Genomic DNA, 27,611 nt, shown 5'->3' with positions numbered 1-27,611 from the left:
GAAGGAGGTGACGGGGGTGGGGAAGGAGGTGACGGGGGTGGGGAAGGAGGTGACGGGGGTGGGGAAGGAGGTGACGGGGGTGGGGAAGGAGGTGACGGGGGTGGGGAGGAGGTGACGGGGGTGGGGAGGAGGTGACGGGGGTGGGGAAGGAGGTGACGGGGGTGGGGAAGGAGGTGACGGGGGTGGGGAAGGTGGTGACGGGGGTGGGGAAGGAGGTGACGGGGGTGGGGAAGGAGGTGACGGGGGTGGGGAAGGAGGTGACGGGGGTGGGGAAGGAGGTGACGGGGGTGGGGAAGGAGGTGACGGGGGTGGGGAAGGGGGGTGGGGAAGGAGGTGACGGGGGTGGGGAAGGAGGTGACGGGGGTGGGGAAGGAGGTGACGGGGGTGGGGAAGGAGGTGACGGGGGTGGGGAAGGAGGTGACGGGGGTGGGGAAGGAGGTGACGGGGTGGGGAAGGAGGTGACGGGGTGGGGAAGGAGGTGACGGGGGTGGGGAAAGAGGAGGTGACGGGGTGGGGAAAGAGGTGACGGGGGTGGGGAAAGAGGAGGTGACGGGGTGGGGAAGAGGAGGTGACGGTGGTGGGGAAAGAGGAGGTGAGGGGGAAGGGGGAAGAGGAGGTCTCAGGGATGAGGGAAGAGGTGGTGACGGGGGTCAGCAAGAGGAGTTGACGGGGATGGGGAAGGAGGTGACGGGGGTGGGGAAGGAGGTGACGGGGGTGGGGAAGGAGGTGACGGGGGTGGGGAAGGAGGTGACGGGGGTGGGGAAGGAGGAGGTGACGGGGGTGGGGAAGAGGTGGTGACGGGGGTGGGGAAGAGGAGGTGACGGGGTTGGGGGAAGAGGAGGTGACGGTGGTGGGGAAAGAGGAGGTGAGGGGGAAGAAGGAAGAGGAGGTCTCAGGGATGAGGGAAGAGGTGGGGATGAGGGAAGAGGTGGTGACGGGGGTCAGCAAGAGGAGTTGACGGGGATGGGGAAGGAGGTGACGGGGGTCAGGAAGAGGAGTTGACGAGGATGGGGAAGGAGGTGACGGGGATGGGGAAGGAGGTGACGGGGGTGGGGAAGGAGGAGGTGACGGGGGTGGGGAAGGAGGAGGTGACGGGGGTCAGGAAGAGGAGTTGACGGGGGTGGGGAAGGAGGTGACGGGGATGGGGAAGGAGGTGACGGGGGTCAGGAAGAGGAGTTGACGGGGGTGGGGAAGGAGGTGACGGGGGTGGGGAAGGAGGTGACGGGGGTGGGGAAGGAGGTGACGGGGGTGGGGAAGGGGGGTGGGGAAGGAGGTGACGGGGGTGGGGAAGGAGGTGACGGGGTGGGGAAGGAGGTGACGGGGGTGGGGAAGGAGGTGACGGGGGTGGGGAATGAGGTGACGGGGGTGGGGAAGGAGGTGACGGGGGTGGGGAAGGAGGTGACGGGGCTGGGGAAGGAGGTGACGGGGCTGGGGAAGGAGGTGACGGGGGTGGGGAAGGAGGTGACGGGGGTGGGGAAGGAGGTGACGGGGGTGGGGAAGGAGGTGACGGGGGTGGGGAAGGAGGTGACGGGGGTGGGGAAGGAGGTGACGGGGGTGGGGAAGGAGGTGACGGGGGTGGGGAAGGAGGTGACGGGGGTGGGGAAGGAGGTGACGGGGGTGGGGAAGGAGATGACGGGGGTGGAAGGAGGTGACGGGGGTGGAAGGAGGTGACGGGGGTGGAAGGAGGTGACGGGGGTGGGGAAGGAGGTGACGGGGGTGGGGAAGGAGGTGACGGGGGTGGGGAAGGTGGTGACGGGGGTGGGGAAGGAGGTGACGGGGGTGGGGAAGGAGGTGACGGGGGTGGGGAAGGAGGTGACGGGTTGGGGAAGGAGGTGACGGTGGTGGGGAAGGAGGTGACGGGGGTGGGGAAGGAGGTGACGGGGGTGGGGAAGGAGGTGACGGGGTGGGGAAGGAGGTGACGGGGTGGGGAAGGAGGCGACGGTGGTGGGGAAGGAGGTGACGGGGGTAGGGAAGGAGGTGACGGGGGTGGGGAAGGAGGTGACGGGGGTGGGGAAGGAGGTGACGGGGGTGGGGAAGGAGGTGACGGGGGTGGGGAAGGAGGTGACGGGGGTGGGGAAGGAGGTGACGGGGGTGGGGAAGGAGGTGACGGGGGTGGGGAAGGAGGTGACGGGGGTGGGGAAGGAGGTGACGGGGGTGGGGAAGGAGGTGACGGGGGTGGGGAAGGAGGTGACGGGGGTGGGGAAGGAGGTGACGGGGGTGGGGAAGGAGGTGACGGGGGTGGGGAAGGAGGTGACGGGGGTGGGGAAGGAGGTGACGGGGGTGGGGAAGGAGGTGACGGGGGTGGGGAAGGAGGTGACGGGGGTGGGGAAGGAGGTGACGGGGGTGGGGAAGGAGGTGACGGGGGTGGGGAAGGAGGTGACGGGGGTGGGGAAGGAGGTGACGGGGGTGGGGAAGGAGGTGACGGGGGTGGGGAAGGAGGTGACGGGGGTGGGGAAGGAGGTGACGGGGGTGGGGAAGGAGGTGACGGGGGTGGGGAAGGAGGTGACGGGGGTGGGGAAGGAGGTGACGGGGGTGGGGAAGGAGGTGACGGGGGTGGGGAAGGAGGTGACGGGGGTGGGGAAGGAGGTGACGGGGGTGGGGAAGGAGGTGACGGGGGTGGGGAAGGAGGTGACGGGGGTGGGGAAGGAGGTGACGGGGGTGGGGAAGGAGGTGACGGGGGTGGGGAAGGAGGTGGTGACGGGGAAGAGGAGATGACGGGCTTCGGGGATGGGGAAAGAGGAGGTTTCAGGGATGAGGGAAGAGGAGGTGGCGGGGTGGGTGGGGAAGAGGAGGACTGTGAGGGGAGGGTTCACATTGTAATGCTAAAATTAAAATCAGAAACTTCCACAGGAATGACAGGTGAATGAGTCTTGATGCGAGTTCAGACATGGGCAGTAAAGGTGCCATAGTCCCAGGTGACCATAGGCTGCTTTCCCCTTTGAGGAAGGAGGTGACGGGGGTGGGGAAGGAGGTGACGGGGGTGGGGAAGGAGGTGACGGGGGTGGGGAAGGAGGTGAGGAGGAGAGCTCGCTGGTGTTGGTTTAACCTGAAGATCACACTTCAAGCGAGGGTTGAGATTGAGAAGGCTCATGCATAACCTCAGCCAAGACTATCGCTGCTTGACTAAAATCTTCAAGCAGTTTGGACAGACAGTTCCAGGGGGCATACTTAACTCCTAGATACAAAACAAAACAAAGCCCTGTGTCAATGAATTTACAATGCAGCGGAGGAGGATAAATATATATTTTTAAAAAATAAATGTAAGTGTTTTTCCAATTAAGGGGCAATTTAGCGTGGCCAATCCACCTACCCTGCACATCATTGGGTTGTGGGGGCGAAACCCACGCAAACACGGGGAGAATGTGCAAACTCCACACGGACAGGGACCCAGAGCCGGAATCGATCCTGGGACCTCGACGCCGTGAGGCAGCAGTGCTATCCACTGCTCCACCGTGCTGCCCTAAGGAGATTAATTATGTCATGTGCTTGTCCCTTTAAGAAAGGTTGGGTCTTACCACATGACTTGTAGCACAGCTTCAGTGATGTCATTTGTGGGTGGAGCTGGGTGGTGGCTGTCAGGTGAGAGGGTTTTTAGAGCTTGGGTTTCAGTTTGTTGCTCTGGACTACAGAAGAAAAGCAGTGTTTCTCTTTTCATTTTAAAGCTGTTCGAGGGAACTGAAAGCGCATTGGGGGTGGCAAACTGCCTTGGTAACTTTAAAGATAGTGTTGCTTTCCGGAAGGGGTTTTGCATCTGCTGGTTGGAGGCTGGGTCTCAGGGAAAGGACTAGTCCCTTTCAAGTGAGATTGCAGTGTGTTAGGCCACACCCTTGAAAGGCGTTTTGGTTTATTGGATTTTGTATTGAATTGGAACAGCTACTCAGGGGGATTCATTAAGAGTTCTATACATAGATTACTGTAGCTGTTGTGTTTTTTTCCATGTTTGTAATTGATACCAAACTCTTGTTTTATATATGTCAACTACAATCGTATAATAAACTTTTTTTGATAAAAGCACCTAGGAAGTTTGGTGAATCACACCTGAAGTGAAGGCTCTTCTGCACATCCTAGCCAAATTCAACATTAAAGTTACAGTCAGGTGAGCTTCATAATACACTGGAGTTTCTAAGCCCTGGCCGGTAACAAATATAATTCTGATTTACTGGCAAGCTCTGAAAGATTAAAAATACTGCAATATTTGAAACTCGGTTATAAACATTGCAAAGTATTTTCTTCCTGATCAGTAAACCCGGCAGCGTTCAACACAGTCTGTGTTCGACTCGCATTTCCACAAATACAGCACAGCAAACGTTCATGAATAATTCACTAACTATCCTGGTCACCTTTCTACTGAAAGAAACTTTGGCAAAGCCAGACATTGCCAGAAATCAATAGGCTGTAGTCTCAGATTTACTGGGAATATTGAGCACACGTTTGTCAATGGAAATCAGAGGAATGTGAAATCTCAGCCCAAGCACCAAGGTCAGGTATTGGGTGGCACTCATCTCACCTTTTGTTCTTCAGATTCATCGTGTTCAGAGCCCATAATTCCTGGTTGGTCAGTCATTGCGCTCTGTAAAATTTGAGATAAAGTGTATTATGTGTATTCCTTACATAAGCAACTCAAATCTGAAACTCCTGAATATGTGTACGACACCAAGAGCAGACAGGATGCATCCAATCAGTAAGTTTGTCAGTTTCCCAGGTTAAAGGTGAAGTAGCACTGAAGCAAACCTGGACAGACTATTGCTGAGTCAGAGAATTTGCCGATCTTGCCACCTGCTTGTGTTACAAAGAACAAAGAAATGTACAGCACAGGAACAGGCCCTTCGGCCCTACAAGCCCGCGCCGACCATGCTGCCCGACTAAACTACAATCTTCTACACTTCCTGGGTCTGTATCCCTCTATTCCCATCCTATTCATGTATTTGTCAAGATGCCCCTTAAATGTCACTATTGTCCCTGCTTCCACCACCTCCTCCGGTAGCGAGTTCCAGGCACCCACTACCCTCTGTGTAAAAAACTTGCCTCGTACATCTACTCTAAATCTTGCCCCTCTCACCTTAAACCTATGCCCCCTAGTAATTGACCCCTCTACCCTGGGGAAAAGCCTCTGACTATCCACTCTGTCTATGCCCCTCATAATTTTGTAGACCTCTATCAGGTCGCCCCTCAACCTCCTTCGTTCCAGTGAGAACAAACCGAGTTTATTCAACCGCTCCTCATAGCTAATGCCCTCCATACCAGGCAACATTCTGGTAAATCTCTTCTGGACCCTCTCTAAAGCCTCCACATCCTTCTGGTAGTGTGGCGACCAGAATTATACTCCAAGTGTGGCCTAACTAAGGTTCTATACAGCTGCAACATGACTTGCCAATTCTTATACTCAATGCCCCGGCCAATGAAGGCAAGCATGCCGTATGCCTTCTTGACTACCTTCTCCACCTGTGTTGCCCCTTTCAGTGACCTGTGGACCTGTACTCCTAGATCTCTCTGACTTTCAATACTCTTGAGGGTTCTACCATTCACTGTATATTCCCTACCTGCATTAGACCTTCCAAAATGCATTACCTCACATTTGTCCGGATTAAACTCCATCTCTCCGTCCAAGTCTCCAAACAACCTAAATCCTGCTGTATCCTCTGACAGTCCTCATCGCTATCCGCAATTCCACCAACCTTTGTGTCGTCTGCAAACTTACTAATCAGACCAGTTACATTTTCCTCCAAATCATTTATATATACTACAAACAGCAAAAGTCCCAGCACTGATCCCTGCGGAACACCACTGGTCACAGCCCTCCAATTAGAAAAGCATCCTTCCATTGCTACTCTCTGCCTTCTATGACCTAGCCAGTTCTGTATCCACCTTGCCACCTCACCCCTGATCCCGTGTGACTTCACCTTTTGTACTAGTCTACCATGAGGGACCTTGTCAAAGGCCTTACTGAAGTCCATGTAGACAACATCCACTGCCCTACCTGCATCAATCATCTTTGTGACCTCCTCGAAAAACTCTATCAAGTTAGTGAGACACGACATCCCCTTCACAAAACCATGCTGCCTCTCACTAATACATCCATTTGCTTCCAAATGGGAGTAGATCCTGTCTCGAAGAATTCTCTCCAGTAATTTCCCTACCACTGAAGTAAGGCTTACCTGCCTGTAGTTCCCTGGATTATCCTTGCTACCCTTCTTAAACGGAGGAACAACATTGGCTATTCTCCAGTCCTCCGGGGCATCACCTGAAGACAGTGAGGATCCAAAGATTTCTGTCAAGGCCTCAGCAATTTCCTCTCTAGCCTCCTTCAGTATTCTGGGGTAGATCCCATCAGGCCCTGGGGATTTATCTACCTGAATATTTTTCAAGACGCCCAACACCTCGTCTTTTTGGATCTCAATGTGACCCAGGCTATCTACACACCCTTCTCCAGACTCAACATCTACCAATTCCTTCTCTTTGGTGAATACTGATGCAAAGTATTCATTTAGTACCTCGCCCATTTCTTCTGGCTCCACACAGAGATTCCCTTGCCTATCCTTCAGTGGGCCAACCCTTTCCCTGGCTACCCTCTTGCGTACGTGTAAAAAGCCTTGGGATTTTCCTTAACCCTATTTGCCAATTACTTTTCTAGCCCTCCTGACTCTTTGCTTAAGTTCCTTCCTACTTTCCTTATATTCCACACAGGCTTCGTCTGTTCCCAGCCTTTTAGCCCTGACAAATGCCTCCTTTTTCTTTTTGACGAGGCCTACAATATCTCTCGTTATCCAAGGTTCCCGAAAATTGCCGTATTTATCCTTCTTCCTCACAGGAACATGCCGGTCCTGAATTCCTTTCAACTGACACTTGAAAGCCTCCCACATGTCAGATGTTGATTTGCCCTCAAACATCCGCCCCCAATCTAGGTTCTTCAGTTCCCGCCTAATATTGTTATAATTAGCCTTCCCCCAATTTAGCACATTCACCCTAGGACCACTCTTATCCTTGTCCACCAGCACTTTAAAACTTACTGAATTGTGGTCACTGTTCCCGAAATGCTCCCCTACTGAAACTTCTACCACCTGGCCGGGCTCATTCCCCAATACCAGGTCCAGTACTGCCCCTTCCCTAGTTGGACTGTCTACATATTGTTTTAATAAGCCCTCCTGGATGCTCCTTACAAACTCCTTACCAGACCACGAGACTAAACATTCCAATTCACTCAAAGTTAGAAACCCAGTACTAGCCAGTTTCATGCATAGCTTTACACAGACCAACTTGAACATCAATATATAAAAAAAAGACACTCAGTAAAGTGCACAATGAAGCAGAATGCAGCCCCACATCCAAAATACAGGACCAGTGAATTCCATATTTGGCATTGCACCTACGCATATTTCTGGACGGTACGATGGCACAGGTGGTTAGCACTGGTTAGGAGGGGTTATTGGGTTACGGAGATAGGTGGAAGTGAGGGCTTAAGTGGGTCGGTGCAGACTCGATGGGGCAAATGGCCTCCTTCTGCACTGTATGTTCTATGTTCACTGCTGCCTCACAGCGCCAGGGATCCAGATTCAATTCCAGACTTTGGTGACTGTGTGGCGTCTGCACGTTATCCCCCTGTCTGCGTGGGTTTCCTCCGGGTGCTCCGGTTTCCTCCCTCAGTCCAAAGATGTGCAGGTTAGGTGGATTGGCCATGCTACATTGCCTCTTCTTGTCAAAAGATGTACACGCCAGGTGGGAGTACGGGAATAGGGTGGTGAGTAGGCCCAAGTAGGGTGCTCTTTCGGAGCGTTGGTCTAGACTCCATGGGCCGAATGGCCCCCTTCTACACGGTAGGGATTCTATGGAACTGACTGGCAACATTCTATCTTAAGAAATGCAAATTCATTCCTCCAATGTCTGCGCATGTAATAAGGTAACATCTACACAGCACTGTAATGATGATCATGTAATGTCATTTGAACATGCATTGACAATGTACAGCCTTTTTATTGAGTAAATTAAATGGCGGAAAGTAGATGCTGGCCTTTAAATTCACCAGGGTTACAAATCAGACTGATCCACAATAACTGTCAGCATCTGAACTGTTGCAAGAGCAGACTACAAGAATAAGAGATGTTAATCTTCCACCCATGCAGTATTCCTCCCTTTCTTAGAAATAACGTGAAGGTATTAGCAAAATGCAGCAATAAGGACACGAATGGAGAGCTCAAGAGTTTGGGAGAGATGGTGATGGCGAACGAATTGGCAGGGTTTTTATTCCTGCTCTTTATCCAGGAAAATGTATGCATGACACATGGCAAGGACAGACTGTGTGCTGCCCCATGCTTGAATGGCTGCCAGCAAGATGGCAGGGCTCAGACATGAAGAATCTTGCCACTGGAATTGCATCACTAGCATCAGTATCACCAGAAATTAAGAGAAAAGGGGGAGAAAATAACACAATCAGCAACTCCGTAAATCAGCACATAGTTCAAATATGCACCAGCAGAAGATTGGGATCTGTGCAACACGACACGCAGAGCACAAGTAAATTGTTTGTATTAAATGCTCTACACGAGTGTTTTTCAAACATTTTTTTTCTTGTTACTGACTTTGCCAATGGTCCCGACGTTTCGGGACCCACAGCGGCCGACCTTCGGGACCCACAGCGGCTGACCTTCGGGACCCATGCCATGTTTGCTAACCAGTCTATCGTGCGTCAGTCAAGGCAGTGTTTGAACGCGAAAGTTTTCTTGGCCCAGGCAAGGGAGGGAAAGTAAATCACCTAGTTTTCCTTTTCATAATCATTATCCAGTAGCCCACACTGCACTGAATTTACGTCAACATTGAGTGAGGACAGGATGATATATGCTTGTGATGTCCTCCCATCAATATAGGTTCACTGTCCAGGGTCACACATGAAGGATAGTTACTCATGAGAGATACTGGAGAGCCACCAACAATTGCCAACCTGTATCCATCGTGGGACAGTGCCTTGGTGAAAGTGAAGGAAGAAGACTGAGGAGAGGAGAACAAAAGACAGATATTACTGGGAGAGAGCCATATGTGGTTCTTGTAAATAAAACAGCCATAAATTTGAAGATAGCGATACTAAAATCTTGATTATGAATGGCTTAAATGCAACTCAATTATTTGATGCAAGTTTATTCAACTTCAAAGTACACTATTAGAAACAAGTTCATCAATATTGATTATTGCTGACGACACTAAAACTGGCCCACAGATAACTGACAAAAACAACTGCTCTGGATGTCATTAATCAAACAAAATGGACATTGAAAAAAGCTTTCTTAGATATTCATGATTTTCTCTGATATTCAATTGTAGCATTGTGATGTGCTCATGTCTCCCCTGCCAGAAGACATTCCATTGCAGTCACTTCATGGAGACTGTTGTCTACAATAATGTAGCTCTTGCTACAATAGCAGCCAATTCCCTCCCACTGAATGTGCCTCCACAGGGTCACTGACACACACGTTTCTGGCCCCTCAGTAGCAAGACGATTTTCAAGCTATGACATTGACGGCAACATTGCCTCAGTTTTATTGTTGTCATCACCAAAAATACAACACCACACACACTTGGATGTTGTCCACCGGACAACTGTTCTGCATTGGGGCAGAGCACGTGGGTCCATTTCAAGGGGAATGGAAATGCAAATGGACCATGTCTGGGTGAACTCTTGGGCTGCAGCTTTGGCGGGGAATCCGCCAAACGTTTTGCAGCACATGATTTACGAAGCGGAGCCGCCGTCAGCATCTGAACTGTTGCAAGAGCAGACTACAAGAATAAGAGATGTTAATCTTCCACTAGAGGATTGAAATGATATTTTAGGCAGTATTTTTCCGGCAGTTTTCTGAATGCTGACATTGGGAAACTGCGTTGGCGGCTGATGGATGCAAAACACCGTGACCCTTGGCTCGAGACCCTTCTGACACCCCCTGCACTTTGAAAAACCCTGTTCTACACAGATCAAGGTCTAGAATGTCTTTTTTTTACTGCCTCCTTCTCTACGATTACCATTGTCTATTCAATTCAAATTTTCTCTGCAGAAGCAGACCAAAATCTCCCTGCAAACACACAGCCACTAACGGCAGCATCAACTTCCAATGCCTCAAAATCTTTAAGCAGTTGACTTAAGCTCATTAGTTAACTTGCCAGATTCACACAACCTCCAGACTGCTCACTGTGATTACAGAATTAACTCATCAATACCTTTGTTACAGAAAGGCGATCGAACGTAGCCTTAGCAGAGACTAGCTTTGCATAAATTACCAATCTCATGATGCATCTGGTTTGTCATTTGTTTTGTTCCACTGTAAAAGTTGTAGCTTTGATACTGAAAATCATAACTTTAAGTGAAACGGCATGAAGGGAATCATAGGTTCCCACAAGAATCAGGGGATGTGAATTAACAGAAACATTTCTAAGGTCATTTTTGGCGATATTGCGAGGTGTTTCATGACAGCCGTGTTGGCGAGATCGTGGACCGAACTTAACACATTGTGACGAAAATGTGCCCCAAGAGAGGGCCAATAAAAGGGGTACATGTAAAATTGTACATAAGAAACACCATATTCTAAATATTATGTGCTTTATATGTCAAATTATCAAACTGTTGAAATTGGAAAAAGCAAATAAAAATACTTATTAGAAAAAAGAAAATGTGCCCCACAAACGTCTCACCACTACTGGCTATCTCGCCATCCAATTGTCGAGACTCGCTCCCCAGCGTCTCTCCGCTAACAAGGAGGAGCTGCTTTTAAACACTTCCTCACCACTCTCTCCCAGTCAACACACAAGGATGGAAGCGCACAGACCTGCTCTTCACTTTGGGGGATGCCGACCTGGACATGTTTCTCAACGCTGTGAATGAGACATGGGGCATCCTGCTCCCCTAAGGGTGTCAGAAGGCCAGCAGCAGGGCCACCACCTGGGAGGGAGTGGCAGTGGCTATCAGTGTGGCAGCATGACCAACCACCGTTCAATGTCAGAAGACCAACAACTCCACTGATCTGCAAGGATAAATTGCCACTGCTTTCCTGGCATCAGTTCCGGCCTCCCACCCCTCCAATTCTCAATCTCTGCCACTCCCACAAACCACTGGCCGACACCTCACCCCCTTTATCCGCTCTTTATGCTTATTCCTCAGCATCCCCGGCACCCACAAGCAAAACCCCTTCATGTCCAGTTCCGCTGCCCATACATGCCACCTGCTAGAGACCTTTTTGATCTATCAAGCGAGTGGTTCACAAAGCCCTCTCTTTGTCCCTGCAGAAGATAGTCCATAATAAGCAGAAAAGGGCCAAGACGGAGGTGGAGTACCAGAGATCCGAGTCCTCGTCCGCTATGAGGAATGGGCCCTGGAATCCTTGTCTGAGGAGAGAGCAGTCACTGACAGATGCAAGCAGCAAACAGAACTTGTAGCTGTGAAGTGCTCTAACAACTAACAAGGCCACGTATCATTAGCAATATCCTTCAGCTGTGAAGTTAGAGGCTGCTCACAGTCAAAGGGAGTTAAAGTGACCTTCAGCATAGAACCAAGAGCAGGGCTTTGTCCTGGAAGCTTTTGATAGGGCAGACAGGCAGCAGCTGTAGTTACCCATTATGGGTATCTACAATGTTTAAAGATGGCTTGAAGGCCAATAATTGACCAGGCTCCATCAAGTAGCAGACGTTGTTCAGTGCTACTGATCAACGTCTGCCATGGGGTGGAGCCCAGGCCTTAGTGTGGGTTCAAGAACAAAGCCACAGAAGTCGGGAGCCACAGAAGATCAGACCCAGCAGATAAACTGACAGTACTTTAATAATGATGTGAAAGCAAAACAAAATGAAGTGAGTTGATGTCATTCGAGAATTTACTGAATATAAAGAGATACAAAAAAGAATAAAATCTAATCTTGCGATTACTGTATATGGTCTTTTCTAACTGGGTCCCTATCTAAGCCCTAACAAAGATTCACCACCAACATGCAATAATCAGCAAACCTTTTCCTGACCAACTCTTATTTATCACCTCTCACTGAAGGCAAGAATCATGCTGGAGGATATTTCAACAATTGCTGCAGCCCTACACTAACCTCGCTTAAATGGTCACCCTACTCCAGCTCTGGGTCACTGTCTGTGTGGAGTTTGCACATTCTCCCCGTGTCTGTGTGGGTTTCATCCCCACAACCCAAAGATGTGCAGGTTAGGTGGATTGGCCACGCTAAATTGCTCCTTAATTGGAAAAAAAACCAATTGGGTACTCTAAATTTTTTTTTTTAAATGGTCACCCTTCATGTGTCAGCCCAGATAATTCGACTATGGGCAGAGCTCAGCAACCAAACTTGATTCTATTTTCCAATCATTTGACATTTCCACACATGCATCTGCCAACAGACAGCTTCCACGAGTGGTCTGGTTTTTTGTCCTGCATTACCCAGAGGGACAAACTGCAACACTTGACAATAATGCCAGAAGAGATGAGCTCGCTGAGTGCACATTGGCAACTGAATCTGGGGGGGTTTCACAGTGTGTACAGCTCAGCGAGTTATAAATTAATGAGCCATCAAAACCAAGAGCAATGATGGCATTACAAGATTCTGATGACCTGTCCCAAAAAGATTCCGACAGGGAGGTCAGCTTGTAACCATCCACAGTACAATATGAGGAACAAAGGAGTACAGAATTATTCCATTTTCTTTCTTGGCTGCGTCCCAAATCCTCTCAATTGTTTCAAAGTCACTGACAAATTATCCCTGAATTTCTGGTTCTGCATTCACTCGTGTGAAAGTTTTGAAAAGAGCTAGAAATCCAGTCTACAGAGGAAATGTCTTGTTTATTTGAAATCGGTTTCAATGCACCGAACATCGAACCACAAATATTGGCCCGCGTTGTGTTAAGTAATGGGTTAAGAGACATTGCAATTAGTTGTCTCATTTATGTTAAGTATCCATTAATTGACACTGATACGTAAAGGGGCTTCAGGTGGCCTCTGTCAGGTGATGTATAATGAGAATTTTGTACAAAGGCTGTTGGAATGAAATAAATGGGTGTTTGTGAAAAAGGAACAGAACTTTAGACTCTTCATATCACAGCAACTAAAACGTCTTAACACGTTGCACATTCATCTGCAACAAGTGTTACCTTATTCATCTGCCACTGCTGAAATTCCACTGTCACGTTCTTCAACTCTGACACAAAGTCCCCTCGAATTAAACTTAGTGCCTTGTCCAGCTGGGTCTTGTTTGCCGAGATCATACGTTTCATTGTTTGATAGTGCTCGTGGATATTCATAAGTTCCTTAAAGAGACAGATGTTTTAAAAAAGAAAGCATTCTAATATACAAATATTTCATTCAAAATAAAATCCCCGGTTTCCTCATTGAGGGCAAAGTGTGACAGGTTCTGTCGCCCGTGGCCTCAGCTGACTGCCCATGTTTCACATCTGAGTGTGAATACAGCATGAGACCTACAGTGGTAGGTTACTACAGTGATGCTGAAAATGCAGTCTCCAACGCTGTTCAACCGAAATCATTCTCCAATACGGTCTTACCTCCAAAACGTCAACAGTGATGAGCTCAGACACCAGATTGGACTTCTCTCGGAAGCCCTCGTTAACTGTGTCATTGGGCGCTTTTCTCTTCTTCTTATTGTAAACAAGCTGAAAAGATTTAAAAGCAAGTTCTCACTTAAATATTTGCACACAAAGAATTGATTGCCAAGTGTGAGAAAGAAACCAGTGAAAAATAGTTAGAACACAAAGATCTACAGCATGACATTGCAACCTGGAAATGACACCATATCACAAACAAAGATTTAGTATTTCCTTATCAAACACTTCCACGTGCTATTTATTTATAACAAATTTAGAATACCCAATTCTTTTTTTCCAATTAAGGGGAAATTTAGTTCGGCCAATCTACCTACACTGCACATCTTTGGGTTGTGGGGGTGAGACCCGCGCAGACACGGGGAGAATGTACAAACTCCATATGGATAGTGACCCGGGGTCGAAATCGAACCCGGGTTCTCGGCGCCGTGAGGCAGCTGTGCTAACCACACCACCGTGCCACCCTCCACATGCTATTTTAATTAACAGATTAATTTAACGTGGCTAAAGCCGCCATTAAAATCGAGTAAGAACTTTGATCCATTCCTTTAAATGTTTATGTACTGTTTCTGACAGAAGCACGGTTAGAATTCAATAATTAACACTTACCAATGTTGGCATTGCTGTGAAATGGAAGGCTCTGTCGTTTAGGAGCTTTTTCAGAACATACACAGCATCAAAATGTTCTGCATTCACCATTTCCTCTTGGCAGCTTAACACCTCATCCCATTCCTTCAATGCCACCCTTATCTGCACACAGTTGTGGGGAAATATTAAAACCCAAGTTTTGAAAATATTGTAACTGTGGGAACACATCAGCATTTCAGAATCCAGACTATAAATGTGACAAAGTAAGCACAGCCAGTAAGTTAGATACAAGTGAGAGTACTGGTATGGAACGCCAATCTTAAGTTGCAATTCAAAACTTCTAATCCAATATGGGGCAGAGAGGGGACCGGTACCAAAACGTGCAGGTAGAAAACTCTTGTGCACAGGGTGCCCTCACTCTTTGTTCTCTTTCTTTTGCCCCTCTGGGCCCTTTGTTTTTCTTGTTTTTATGTCAAACTGTACTAACCAAGTTTTGCAATAAACTCAATCTTAAACCTACCTCCAGACCCAGATTCTTATTCGAAAATAAGCAATCCCACACAGTACTGTTCATTATATAAACATTTGTAAGGTATTAAATCCTCAAAAGCATCCAGAAGGAGAAAATTACCTGGGGCTTCCATTATTGACAGGTCGGAGACTGGGTACAGACCCATGACTAGATTATATTGGTGAGGAGACAGCATTCAAACAAAACCAAGCTATGTGCAGCAAAATAGAAATGAACAGTTGGGAGGTGGGAGCATCGGTCTGGTCTCCATTATGCGACAACCACCGATTCACCCCCGGGAACATGGACGGAGGATTCAGAGCATGGCAGCGGGCAGGGGTGAGGAAGATGGGCGATATGTTGTTTGGGGGGGGGGGGGGGGAGAGAAGCTTCTCGAACATGAGGGCCTTGGAGGAGAAATTCAGACTAGTAAGGGGGAATGACTTTAGGCACGTGCAAGTGCGTGACTTCATACGCAGACAGGTCACATCCTTCCCACGCCTCCCACCAAATGGGATCCAGGATAGAGTAGTTTCTAGGGGAGAGGTAGGAGAGGGGAAAGTCTTGGATATTTACCAAGAACTCATGAAAGGGGAGGAGTCCCAGACAGAGGAACTGAAGCTCAAGTGGGAGGAAGAACTCGGCGAGGAGATGGAGGACAGGGTATGGGCGGAAGCCCTGAGGAGGGTAAATTCAACTGCAACATGTGCTAGGCTCAGCCTGATTCAGTTCAAGGTCGTACACCGGGCCCACATGACAGTGGCCCGGATGTGCAAATTGTTTGGGGTGGAAGACAAGTATGCTGGATGCGCGGGGGGACCAGCGAATCACGTCCACATGTTTTGGGCATGTCCAAAACTTAGGAGATACTGGGAGGGATTTGCGGTACTGAAAACTAGGGTGGTGATGAGTCCAGAGGTGGCAATTTTGGGGGTCTCGGAAGACCCGGGGGTCCAGGAGGAGAATGAGGCCGATGTCTTGGTCTTTGCTCCCCTGGTAGCCCGGCGACGTATACTGCTGGCATGGAGGGACTCAAAGCCCCCCAAAGACTGAAGTATGGCTCTCGGACATGTCGAGCTTTCTTGGCCTGGAAAAAAATAAGTTCGCCTTGAGAGGATCTTTATTGAGGTTCACCCGAAGGTGGCAACCATTCATCGACTTCTTCACGGGGAATTAAACGTCAGCGGGGGGGGGGGACTGGTCATTTGCACTATGTTTTGGTTGATATTTGCACATTATTGTACACTGAAACGGTTTGCAATGCCAAAATTACCTCAATAATAAATTGTTTATTAAAAAAAAATGAACAGTTGAATTTACCACAGAACGGACAGCACAGAAACAGACCAATCAGTCGAACTGGTATATAATGGTGTTCATGCTCTACACATACCTCCCAGCCTTCATCATGTAACCTCATTAACATATCCTTCTATTCTTTTCTCCCTTGTGTTTATTTAGCTTTCTCAAATATGCTGTTTGTTCGAACTACCCTCCTGCCACATTCCAACCAGTGTCCGAAAAGAAAGACTCATATTTATCTAGTCCTTTTCATGGCCACCAGATGTCTCAGCAAACAAAAGTACTTTTTGCACTGTAATAATTGTTGTAATGTGGGAAACACAGCAGCTAATTTGCACACCGCAAACTCCCACAAACATTAATGTGATAAAATCGAGGGATACTATTGACCAAGTCACTAGTGAGCACTCCCCGTGCTTCTTCGAAATAGTACCACAGCACGTTTGTCATCCACCCGGGCAGGCAGATGGGGCCTGGGTTTTAACACCCCATCCGAAAGATGGCACCTCCAACAGTGCAGCACTCCCACAGCCCTGGAATAGGAATTGAACCTGGAACCTTGTGATTCATTGTGAGAACTAACAACTGAGCCATGGCTGACACTCTAGGTAAAATAGTCTCTTCTGAATTGGATTTTTAGACTCCTATATTTCTGGCTCCAGTTTTGGTCTCCCCACAAGTGAAAAAAAATCAAGAGTACATTTGATAGCCCGAGATACAGGGGGGGATAAAAGTACAAGTCTCTAGTGGTATTTACAATGATGCAATAGTCAAACTGGTAGCAACAGAAATGATCACTCAATGAACTTTACTTGAGTAATGTTGTGCTTACCTTTTCCTTTGGCTGACATAGTTGTGTATTGTACAGTCCGTAAAGAAGGTACAAGCCTCCAAACCTTATCTGGAAACTATAAGGGGGGAAAAAATACTGACTTGCTAGGGCTAACGCTTCCTTGGTGAACTTTCTGCCATCGGTTATTCCCATTTTTCCACTAGGAAAGAACAAATGCATTCATGTCAACTCTCCACATACGGGATTTCAAAGTTATGCACACACACCAATAATTGAATCTACATATTATTCAGAGCCAACTCCAAACCGAAAGAGCAGAGAGACACGGAAATCTGGTGACCAACATTCCTGAGCTGCTGCTGAAGTCTTTTGCTTAACCCTAAGAAATAGAGTTGTGCTGTTGAGAAACTACTGAAATATTACAACTTTAAATGTCATTATTTATAGAGAGATAAATTTCTTGGTGCACTCGATTGACATTCGTCGCTGCCTCCTTGGGAGCACTTTATTCAAATCAGAAGCTCTTGCTTTTTGGTTCAGTCCTAAAACAAGAGCAGCAAATAAAAAAATGGTAAAATTGTGAAGTATTTTTACCAATGACTTGTTTTTATTCAGCTTCACAGGAGAGGAAATGTGATATTTATATTCATACTGGCAAGAAAGACACAGAGAGACAATAGAGAATAAAGGATTTAATTGTAAAGGAGTGCAGAAGCACAGGGACCAGAGTATTAATGTGCATAAATCATTCAATGTGGCAGAACAGGTTGAGAGAGCATTGAACAAAGGTTGAGAGGAGAGTTGATAGAGACATTAAAAATTATGAGGGGATTTTGCCAGGAAGGAGATACAGAGCTTCCCGGTGGAGCTGGCAACATTGCTGGAGGAGGTGCTGACGACGGGGAGACTGGATAATCTCTAAAGTGGTGCACGTGAAACTGGACCCAGGCCCTCGGGAGGCCACATTCGGGGTGTCGGATCAGCCGGGGTTGGAAACGGGTGCGGAGGCAGATGTTGTAGCCTTCGCCTCGTTGATCGCCCAAAGGCGGATCCTGTTGGGATGGAGAAAAACCTCTCCCCCCTGGTGTGGTGAGGGGACCTGCTGGAATACTTAACACTTGAGAAGGTTAAATTTGAACTGAGGGTTGGCCTGCAGGTTGGCGCAGTGGGTTAGCACCGCGGCCTCACGGCGCCGAGGTCCCAGGTTCGATCCTGGCTCTGGGTCACTGTCCGTGTGGAGTTTGCACATTCTCCCCGTGTTTGCGTGGGTTTTGCCCCCACAGCCCAAAAATGTTCAAGCTAGGTGAATCGGCCACACTAAATTGCCCCTTAATTGGAAAACATGAATTGGGTACTCTAAAATCTTTTTTAAAGTTTGAACTGAGTGGAAGGATGGAGGTGTTCATGGCCATTATTCATTATGCACTTTCAAGAATTGGATAACATCGAACATTGGGGGGGGGGGGGGGGGGGGGAGATTGTGTGTTAATGGTGACTATGGTGATTCCGGATTCCTTTTTGTTATTTGTTTATGTTAACATGCGAGCTAATGTTTGGGGGTTTGGTGGGAGGATGGGATTGCTGTTGTTGATATGGGGATTGACATTGCATTCGTTACTGATTATTGTTTATTGTTGGTGGGTGTAAATTTGGGAGAAAATGTGAAAAAGGGGAATAAAAATATTTGAAATAAATAAATAATGAGGGAGCCTGGACAGAATAGATAGGGGGAAACTCTTCCCATTGGTGGAAGGATCAAGAATGAGATGACACAATTTGAGGGAACTGGTAAAAAAAGCAATGGCGACATGAGTAAAAGCTTTTTCAGAGTGAGTGGTTAGGACCTGGAATGCACTGCCTGAGAGTGTGGCAGAGGCAGATTCAATCGAGATATTAAAGGAGGAATTGGATTGTTATCTGAAAAGGAAGAATGCACTGGGCCACAGAGAGAAGGTGGGAGAATGGCCACCTGTGAAAAGCCGCCGCAAACACAACCGGCTGAATAGCCTCCATGTGTGCTGTAACCATTCTACAATATTTTTGTGACAGAAACAGTGATGTACGAAGGTGCTCACAATGTTCTAAATTACATACAAATGTAGTTAAGTGTAATCTTATAATCAGCAGAGATATCTGGGCCCTTTCAATTCGGACTCCTTCAGCATTCCTGATATTAATTCTTTTTTTTTAAATTCATTTATGGGGCGTGGGTACTGCTGGTTAGGCCAGCATTTATTGCCCATCCCTAGTTGCCCTTCACAAGGTGGTGGTGAGTTGCCTTCTTGAACCACTAGTCCTTGAGGCCCACTGGGGGCCGGGATTTCGGCTTTCCTCTGGTATTCCCTCCCTAAGACTTTCTTTCTCTCTTTCCTTCTTTAAGATATGCCTTAAAACTTACCCCTTTGCCCAAGCTTTTTCAACAACCTCCGCTCAGTATCACATTTTGTTTGTATAAGAATGGGAAATTTATGTTGGCCTTGCCAGCAATGGTCCCATCCAGGGATTTAAAAAAAAAACATTCTCCTGAAAGGCCTTGGGACATTACAGGTGCTATATAAATGCAAATTGTTGTTACAGAGAATTGAAGCATCATTAATACTTGCAATGTTGTTTACATTGATTCAGAGTATAAGCAGTACCACATTTGATGTGATCTACAACAGGGATTTTAAACTGGGTCTCTGCGAGATATCTGGCAAAAATAAATTCCTGTAGGAACAGGATATCTGAGTCTGCCATGGAAGCCACCGCTTGACCCCAGATGTTTGTGGTCACTGGTCCACTGCGTTGGCAAGGAGACAGCGTCCAGTCTCAGCAGGTGAACTACACTTGGCTCGCTCGTAACAGGATAAGAGGGAAAGCGAGAGCTCAGAGGCTGTCAACACCATCAGGCTCATCAGGACTCTATCACCTCCTGTAACACGTTCCCAACATTACTACTAGTTTACTGACTTCAGTATAACTCCATCAACCTCAAGGAGTGCTTCTTAAACTCAGTGACACTCTGCTAACTTTAATATAATGCTTAAAGTTGGCAGTAGTCTCCTAACATAAGCAGAACTCTACCAACCTCAGACATATGGGAAATCCATGCCAACCTCTCTACTTCAGTAACACACTTTCATCTTCAACAGGACCCTACCAACCTTACCCCCAGGTTACTCAGCTTAAGAAAAAAAAACAGCAGGATCAGGATAAATTACTAAGATTAGAAAACCCTGCTGTAAATTAACAATAAATAACAGTAACAGATTATTTTTTTAAATTTCAACCACATCTTAACACAATTGTTGTTCAGCACCAGCAACAGGTTTTACAGTTAACAAAATATAAAGAACAAATATGTTGAATTGTATAACTCAATTTTACACGTTCTAAAATCTGTATTTTGTTGTGTGGCGAGGATCTGAAGAATTTTTATTACGTGGGTGAGGGAGGCCTCAGAAGCAAAAAGGTTGAGAATCACTGGTTTACAAGGTCTATGCTTGCAGTGGAATTGAGTGTGAGGAATGCTGGAGTTGAGAGAGGGGAAGAATGGAAAAAGATTAAAGAACTGCCTGGTACCTTTTACACACCTCAGTTTATTACCAACACGTGTACTTCTAACTTTACATTCCATGGGGCTGGTTTAGCTCACTGGGCTAAATCGCTGGCTTTTAAAGCAGACCAAGGCAGGCCAGCAGCACGGTTCAATTCCCGTACCGCCTCCCCGAACAGGCGCCAGAATGTGGAGACTAGGGGCTTTTCACAGTAACTTCATTGAAGCCTACTCGTGACAATAAGCAATTTTCATTTTCATTGGAACATTCCCAATATAGTGCAGGGGAGGCAGTCAGAGTAGGTCTTCTTTCCTGTAGAAAACAAGTGAACCAGTTGGATTTTTACAAGGTAGGGTCACTTTCTGATTCTAGCCCAAAATGCCAGGTTTAGAGAATTCAATTTCACAACTTATAGTGAGTTCTGAACATTTGGCCTCTGGATCGCTAGTTCATTATCATAACCGTAAACGGCATGGTAGCACAGTGGTTCACACTGTTGCTTCACAGCGCCAGAGACCAGTGTTCGATTCCCGGCTGGGTCACTGTGCAGAGTTTGCATGTTCTCCCTGTGTCCGTATGGGTTTACTCCGGGTACCTCTAACAAGACGTGCTTGTTAGATGAATTGAACATTCTGAATTCTCCCTCAGTGTACCCAAACAGGCGCCGGAGTGTGGTGACTAGGAGATTTTCAAAGTAACTTCATTGATGTGTTAATGCAAGTCTACTTGTGACACTAATAAAGATGATTATAACCACCAGCCTTGTGCCCAAAATTTATGCACCTTTTCTTGTTTTAAGTATTTTAGGATACCCAGATGAATAATTATTGAGTAACGGTCAAGAATATCAAATCCTGACTTCACACTAGGTAAAGTTTGAGGCTTTGGTACCTTTAAACCTTAATTACATAGGAAGTATAATACACCACCACCTCCGAACTATTAAGATGGTTGCTCGAGTTTGCCTATTACAGTTGGTGATACAATTTAGCTCTTGGATTTGCCCTGAACACCGGTTGATAAACTCGGAGCATCGTTGTAGCTGAGCTATTTAATGCCAGAACTGTTCAAGAAAAAAAAAAAAAGGTTCTTACTAAAAGATAGTGGAGAACTTCATGTCCCTCCAGATAACGGAGAACTCCTCATAGCGCACACTTTCAGTCTGCTGAAAACGCAACAGCAGATTCTCAAAATCAGTCTTCAAACCAGCTGTCAATGCCATGATAACTGCAATGCCTTCGGTCACAGATAGTCTATAAGCAAACGAAGGTCAAACAAAATAAGATATATTTAAATATGAGTATGAAGTGCTGAATACATTGTGTGCATAAAACATGGCTTACCTACCCTTCAAAACAGAATGGTGGGATCTCACTGGATAAACTTGTTGAGCCACTGGGCAGCTGCGCCACACAGAGGAGGGACGTTCAACTGTGCCCAGTCAGCTTGTAACAATCAGAGGAGCTGTGAATAGTAAAAGCAAGGTATGGCTGACCCATTCAACTAACGAGATTGTACATTGCGAGCAAAACTTCACATTCATTACCAGTTCCCTATGGCTACAACATGGAATTAAACACATTACAGTCAGTGAAATAAAAACAGAAAATGCTGGAAAAACTCAACGAATCTGGCAACATCTGAGAGAAACAGGCGCTGCCAGACTTGCTTAGTTCTTCCAGCATTTTCTGTTTCTATTTCAGATTTCCAGCATCCGCAGCATTGTGCTTCTGTTTTGCTGAACCGAAGACATTTTAATCGAGCTCTTGCCCTCATCGGGACATTCGCAAGGTCACAACGCAAGGGAAATCAACAACTTTATGCCAACTAAATTAGGTACTAACTAAATTTATAATAAGTCATTAGTGCTCATTTGGAGAGCCCGGTGCGGACACGATGGGCCGAATCTGCACTGTAGTGATTCCATGATTATTAATACCGATTTACCCGGATTTGGCATTCGCACGAGAACGTCCTGATGAGTGCAAGGGGGAAAGCTTCGACAAAAATAAAATTCCCTTTTCAGCAATACTCAAGTTCTGTACAACCAAAAAACGCAACTCTGCTTTTATTTTTTAGTGAAAACTGCTCCCACCTTTATCTTTATGAAATTATTTTGACTGTAAACTGAAGATAAACAGGGTTTTTCTTTGCGGGGGACGGGGTGGGGATTGCTGCCCACAGTCAACATGGTGCGACCTCCCCCAGTTAGAAACGGTGCCAGAGCCCCCACAGGCCCGGATTCACAGCTCAGCCCAAAACAAAATCAATAAGAAACAACCAGCTAGCCCCGGGTCCGCGGCTTCCAGCGTGGCCTGTCGTTTTACCGTGTGCGCACCTCAGATCCCCGGGAGCTCCAGCTCAGGCCCCGGGTTGCCCGTTCCCCCGCTCACCGCCTCCCTCCGACCACGGCGCCTCCAAGCGGCCGAGCGCCGCAAGCGCAGCCCCACTTGCGGCATCCAGAGGGAGCACCGGGCAAAAAGAGAGGCGGCTGATGCGTAAATCTGTGTTCAAATCACCGCATGGCAGGACAAAGCATGGGCTGTGTGAAAGCAGGGATGAAAGATTAGCGGACACCTTTTTGTTTTGGAACGAAGCAAACTGTCAAAGCTACTTTTTAAAATTCAGCTTGTTCAGGGAACGTGGGTATCTCCCAGCATTTATTGCCCATCCCGAGTTACCCTTGGAAAGGTGATGGTGAGCCGCCTTCCTGAACCGCTGCAGTCCACGTGGTTGTGGGTGCAGTCCACGTGGTTGTGGGTACACCCACAGTGCTGTTAGGAGTCGATTGTAATCGAGCGGCAGTGAAGGAACAACGACATAGTGCGGCTTGGATGAGATCTTATTTGCAATCGGTGGTGCGTCTGCTGTTGTTCTTAGGTGTTGAGGTCGCAGGTTTCAAAGCGGCTATACAAGGGCAAGTTGGTGCAATGCATTTTGTGCACAGCTGCCATGATAATTGTATACCGATGTTGAAACAAACGTCAAACCTGCTGGGTGGGGAGCCAATCAGTTGGGCTGCTTTGTGCCGGGTGGTGTGAGTTCTGGAGTGCAGTAGGAGCTGCACACACCAGGCAAGTGGAAAGTATTCTACTCCTGACTTGTGTCTCATATATGGTGGATAGACTTTGGGGACTCAGGAGATGAGTTACCCACCACCGAATACCCAGCCTCGGACCTCCTCTTGTAAATGCAGTAAATGGCTGGTCCAGGTACGTCAGTATTAACCCCCAAGATGTTGATGGTGAGCGATTCAACAATGGTAATGCTGTTGAATGTTAAGTGAAGTTAGCTAGATTCTCTCTTGTTGGAGAAGGTCATTTTCTGGAAATCGTGTAGTGAAAATGGGATTTCCAACATATTCAACCAAGAATGAATATTGTATAGGTCTTGTTACATGGGGGTATAGACGCCTTCATTACCTAAGTTGCGAATAGAAATAAATACTGCCCAATCATATGCAAACATCCCCACTTCTGACCTCATGATTGTGGAAAGTTCCAGAGAATCCCGACAGTGCAGAAAGAGGCCATTTGGCCCATTGAGTCTACACCAACCCTCTGAAAGAACGCTCTACCTAGGCCCACTCCCCTGCCCTATCCCTGTAACCGCATAACCCTAAGGGACAATTTAGTATGGTCAATCCACCTAACCTGCTCATCTTGGACTCTTGGAAGAAACCCGAGCACCCGGAGGAAACCCATGCAGACATAGGGGTAATGTGCAAGAATTAAACCCAGGTCCCTGGCGCTGTAAGGCAGCAGCGCTAAACCACTGTTCCACCATGTCGCCCCTTGATGAAGCAGCTGAAGGTGGTTGGTGTTGTGTTATGTAATTTGGAATAACACAAGCTGCCACTTGATGCAGTTTTGAGTAAAAGATGCTTCAGACTTGGAAGTGAGTTCAATGTGTTTTATTGAACTATTAGCACAGTTCTCAATGAGTTCGACTCTCTGCTAATCTAAATGTAGTAACTCAGTTTAACTGAACTAGCCTTGCTCTAAGCCACGTGCTGGGCTGTGATGCTGAGGATACACCCTGTCTCACTCCGTAGATGTTGGTCTGTGGAAAGAGGCGGGGTGTGAGTGCCTCATCCCTTTTATAGTGAGATACCACCCCTGAGTGTCCTGACTACTCATTGGTCGTGTCCTATTCTATGTGTTCATTAGCTGCATGTTTGCATATCATGACGTCTCCCCTTTTTTATGTTTTATTTGCATATGTGAATGTATTTACATGTGAATGAGTCTGTCTAACGTGTTTGACGGAGGACAACAGAACCGAGCAAACAAAACAAATGTTCACAAGTCGAGTCTCTGAGGCTTGCGTCTGATCCTGGATGGCCGCCGGAGAGGTGGCGGAGGGGTTGACGGTGCCTTGACAGGCGGGATGGAAGCCTGACTGGTGGCCTTGTGGTGCAAGGTATCAGGAGGTGGCAATTCAACATATGGAAATGGAGGAGAAAGTGGTTGTGGGCAGGCAACTTTGTGCAGTGCCCGTCGGTTCCTTCGCACGATGGAGCCATCAGCCATACGTCCAACATAAGAGCGGGACGCGGCCTTTCGAACAACGACAGCCGGGGCAGATCACCCACCAATCAGTACCTTGATCCTGACAGTGTCTGCCGGGGATAGCACGGCCAGATCGGTGGCATGCGCATCATAGCCCTGACTTTGACTCTGAGCTGCTGAATCTTCTGTAGCACCGTGAGGTGATCCAGTTTGGGCAGGAGTATGGCTGGAACCGTCATCCACAGGTCCCTGTTCATCAGGAGTTGAGCCGGCGACATGCCAGTGGACAATGGAATTGCCCTGTACACGAGCAGTGCAAGGTGTATGTCGGAAGCAGAGTCCGCTGCCTTGCAGGTGAGCTGTTTCACAATGTGCACCCCTGTCTCGACTTTTCCATTGGACTGCGGAAAGTGAGGACTGGAGGTGACATGCTGGAAGTTGTATGACCTGGCAAACATGGACCAATCTCGACTGGTAATGTACGGGCCATTGTCGCTCATGACGGTGTTTGGGATGCCATGCCTTGAGAACGTCTCCTTACAGGCTTTGATGACGGTCCGAGAGGTGAGGTCCGGGAGCTCCAGCACCTCAGGGTAATTCGAGAAATAGTCGATGATCAATACGTAGTCGCAACCATTCGCATGAAAGAGGTCGATGCCAACCTTGGATCATGGAGAGGTCACTATGTCATGCTGTTGGAGCGTCTCCTTGCTCTGCGCTGGCTGGAATCGCTGACAGGTAGCACAGTTCAGGACCATGTTCGTGATGTCCTGGCTGATGCCGGACCAGTAGACAGCTTGCCAGGCTCTGCATCTGCACTTCTCGATGCCCAGGTGTCCCTCATGAATCTGGCGCAGCACCAAGCTCTGGAGACTGAGTGGAATGACAATCCTGTCCAGCTTGAGGAGGATACCATCAATCACCGTCAGGTCATCCTTAATTTGTAAAATTGTGGGCACTGCCCTTTCTGCCAGCCATTGGTGAGGTTGTGGATGACACGCTGCAAGAGGGGGTCTTTGGCTGTCTCATCACGGATGAGAACTACCTTCTCATCTGTCACCGGGAGAGTGCTAGCACACAGCTGCACCTGCGATTCGATGTGCTGGATGATCTCCAGTGGCTCACTGGGCGAGGTGACGGAGCGGGTCAATGCATCAGCGATGATGAACTCCTTGCCAGGTGTGTACACCAAGTTGAAGTCATACCTCCTAACTTTAAGCAGGATTCTCTGCAACCGAGGCGTCATGTCGTCCAGGTCCTTGTGGATTATGTGGACCAGAGGCCTTATGATCCGTCTCAACAATGAATGTCGGCAGGCCGTAGACATAATCATGAAATTTGAGGATGCCGGTGAGAAGACCCAAGCACTCCTTCTCAATTTGAGCATATCTGGTTTCAGTGGGCGTCATCACCCTTGATGCGTAGGCTACTGGTGCCCAGGATGATGTGTCATCTCGTTGAAGCAACACCGCACTGATGCCATCCTGACTCGCATCTGTGGATATCTTTGTCTCCCGGTCCAGGTTAAAGAATGCCAGGACTGGTGCAGTGGTGAGCTTGGCTTTCAGCTCCAGCCACTCTGTCTGGTGTGCCGCCTTCCACTCAAAGGCAGTTGACTTTTTCACCAGGTTTCGTAGGGCCGTCGTGTGTGTGGCCATGTTTGGAATGAACTTGCCCAGAAAATTGACCATGCCCAAGAAACGCAGCACCGCCTTTTTGTCCTCAGTGACCTTCATCGCCTTGATGATTTTGTCTGTGTCCGGGTGCACACCATGCTGTGAGATCTGGTCGCCTAGGCACTTGAGCATCGATGTGCCAAAACAACATTTGGACCTGGTTAACTTTAGGCCATCGGCATGTACACGGCGGAATACCTTCTGGAGACGGGACACATGTTCTTCAGGGGTCGTGGACCATTTGATGATGTCGTCCACATACACACAAACCCCTGCAATGCCTTCCATCATCTGCTCCATGATGCGATGGAATATCTCCGATGCTGAGATGATGCCAAATGGCATGTGATTGTAGCAGTATCTGCTAAATGGCGTGTTGAAGGTGCAGAGCCTTCTGCTGGACTCTTCCAGCTGGATTTGCCAAAATCCCTGTGATGCATCCAATTTGGTGAAGAAGTGCGCGTGTGCCATCTCACTTGTGAGTTTCTCCCGCTTCAGGATATGGTTGTGTTCCCGCATGATATTCTTATTGAGATCCTTGGGATCAATGAAGATACGCAGGTCCCCCGAAGGCTTCTTTACGCACACCATCGAGCTGACCCAGTCAGTCGGTTCGGTGACCTTGGATGTGATGCCTTTTTGCTGAAGATCCTTGAGCTGTGCCTTCAGGCGCTCTCTCAGTGGAGCAGGGACTCGTCGTGGTGCATGGACCACTGGCTTGGCATCAGGTCATAGCAGAATCTTGTATCGATACGGCAGCGTGCCCATCCCGCTAAATACATCTAGGTACTGAGCGAGAATGTTGTCGATGCCGGCCTGAAGATCCACATGGGAGGATGTTGTGGTATAAACCCTTTGAATGAGGTTCAGCTGCTTGCAGGTGTGCGCACCTAGTAGGGATGCCCTGTCCGGCTTAACAATTTCAAAGCGTAACCGTGCTTGTGTGGGTCGGTTGGATTCGTGCAGATGGCAGGATCCCAGTGCCGTGATGGTAATCCCGTTGTAATCCAGGAGCTTGCAGGCAGCTGGAAGGACCGTGGGGGGCTTCTTAATGTGTCTGAAGTCTGCCTGTGAGAGGACGTTGGCAGAGGCACCGGTGTCCAGCTTGAACTGGGT

General features: G+C 48.0%; 1 protein-coding gene across 4 annotated transcripts in view; it reads right to left on the bottom strand.

The window, feature by feature from the left end:
• Positions 1–22,754, bottom strand: part of snapc1b (small nuclear RNA activating complex, polypeptide 1b) — a 79,056-nt gene extending 56,302 nt beyond the window's left edge. The window contains exons 1-8 of one of the 4 annotated variants that reach the window (XM_072491992.1): positions 22,647–22,754; positions 21,652–21,772; positions 21,403–21,561; positions 16,809–16,968; positions 14,185–14,325; positions 13,519–13,626; positions 13,111–13,266; positions 4,508–4,570 (exon numbers count right to left, since the gene is read on the bottom strand). In XM_072491992.1, the coding sequence (XP_072348093.1) occupies positions 4,508–4,570; positions 13,111–13,266; positions 13,519–13,626; positions 14,185–14,325; positions 16,809–16,968; positions 21,403–21,530 (756 nt within the window). In that variant the 5' untranslated portion in view covers positions 21,531–21,561; positions 21,652–21,772; positions 22,647–22,754. The other 3 variants (XM_072491966.1, XM_072491983.1, XM_072491976.1) reach the window with 3 other exon arrangements.
• Positions 22,755–27,611: the final 4,857 nt, after the last annotated feature.

Source organism: Scyliorhinus torazame, chromosome 2, assembly GCF_047496885.1.
Source record: "Scyliorhinus torazame isolate Kashiwa2021f chromosome 2, sScyTor2.1, whole genome shotgun sequence".
Classification (NCBI taxonomy): Eukaryota; Metazoa; Chordata; class Chondrichthyes; order Carcharhiniformes; family Scyliorhinidae; genus Scyliorhinus; species Scyliorhinus torazame.
Note: the sequence above shows the minus strand (reverse complement) of the source record. Positions and strands in the feature narration are given on the sequence as shown.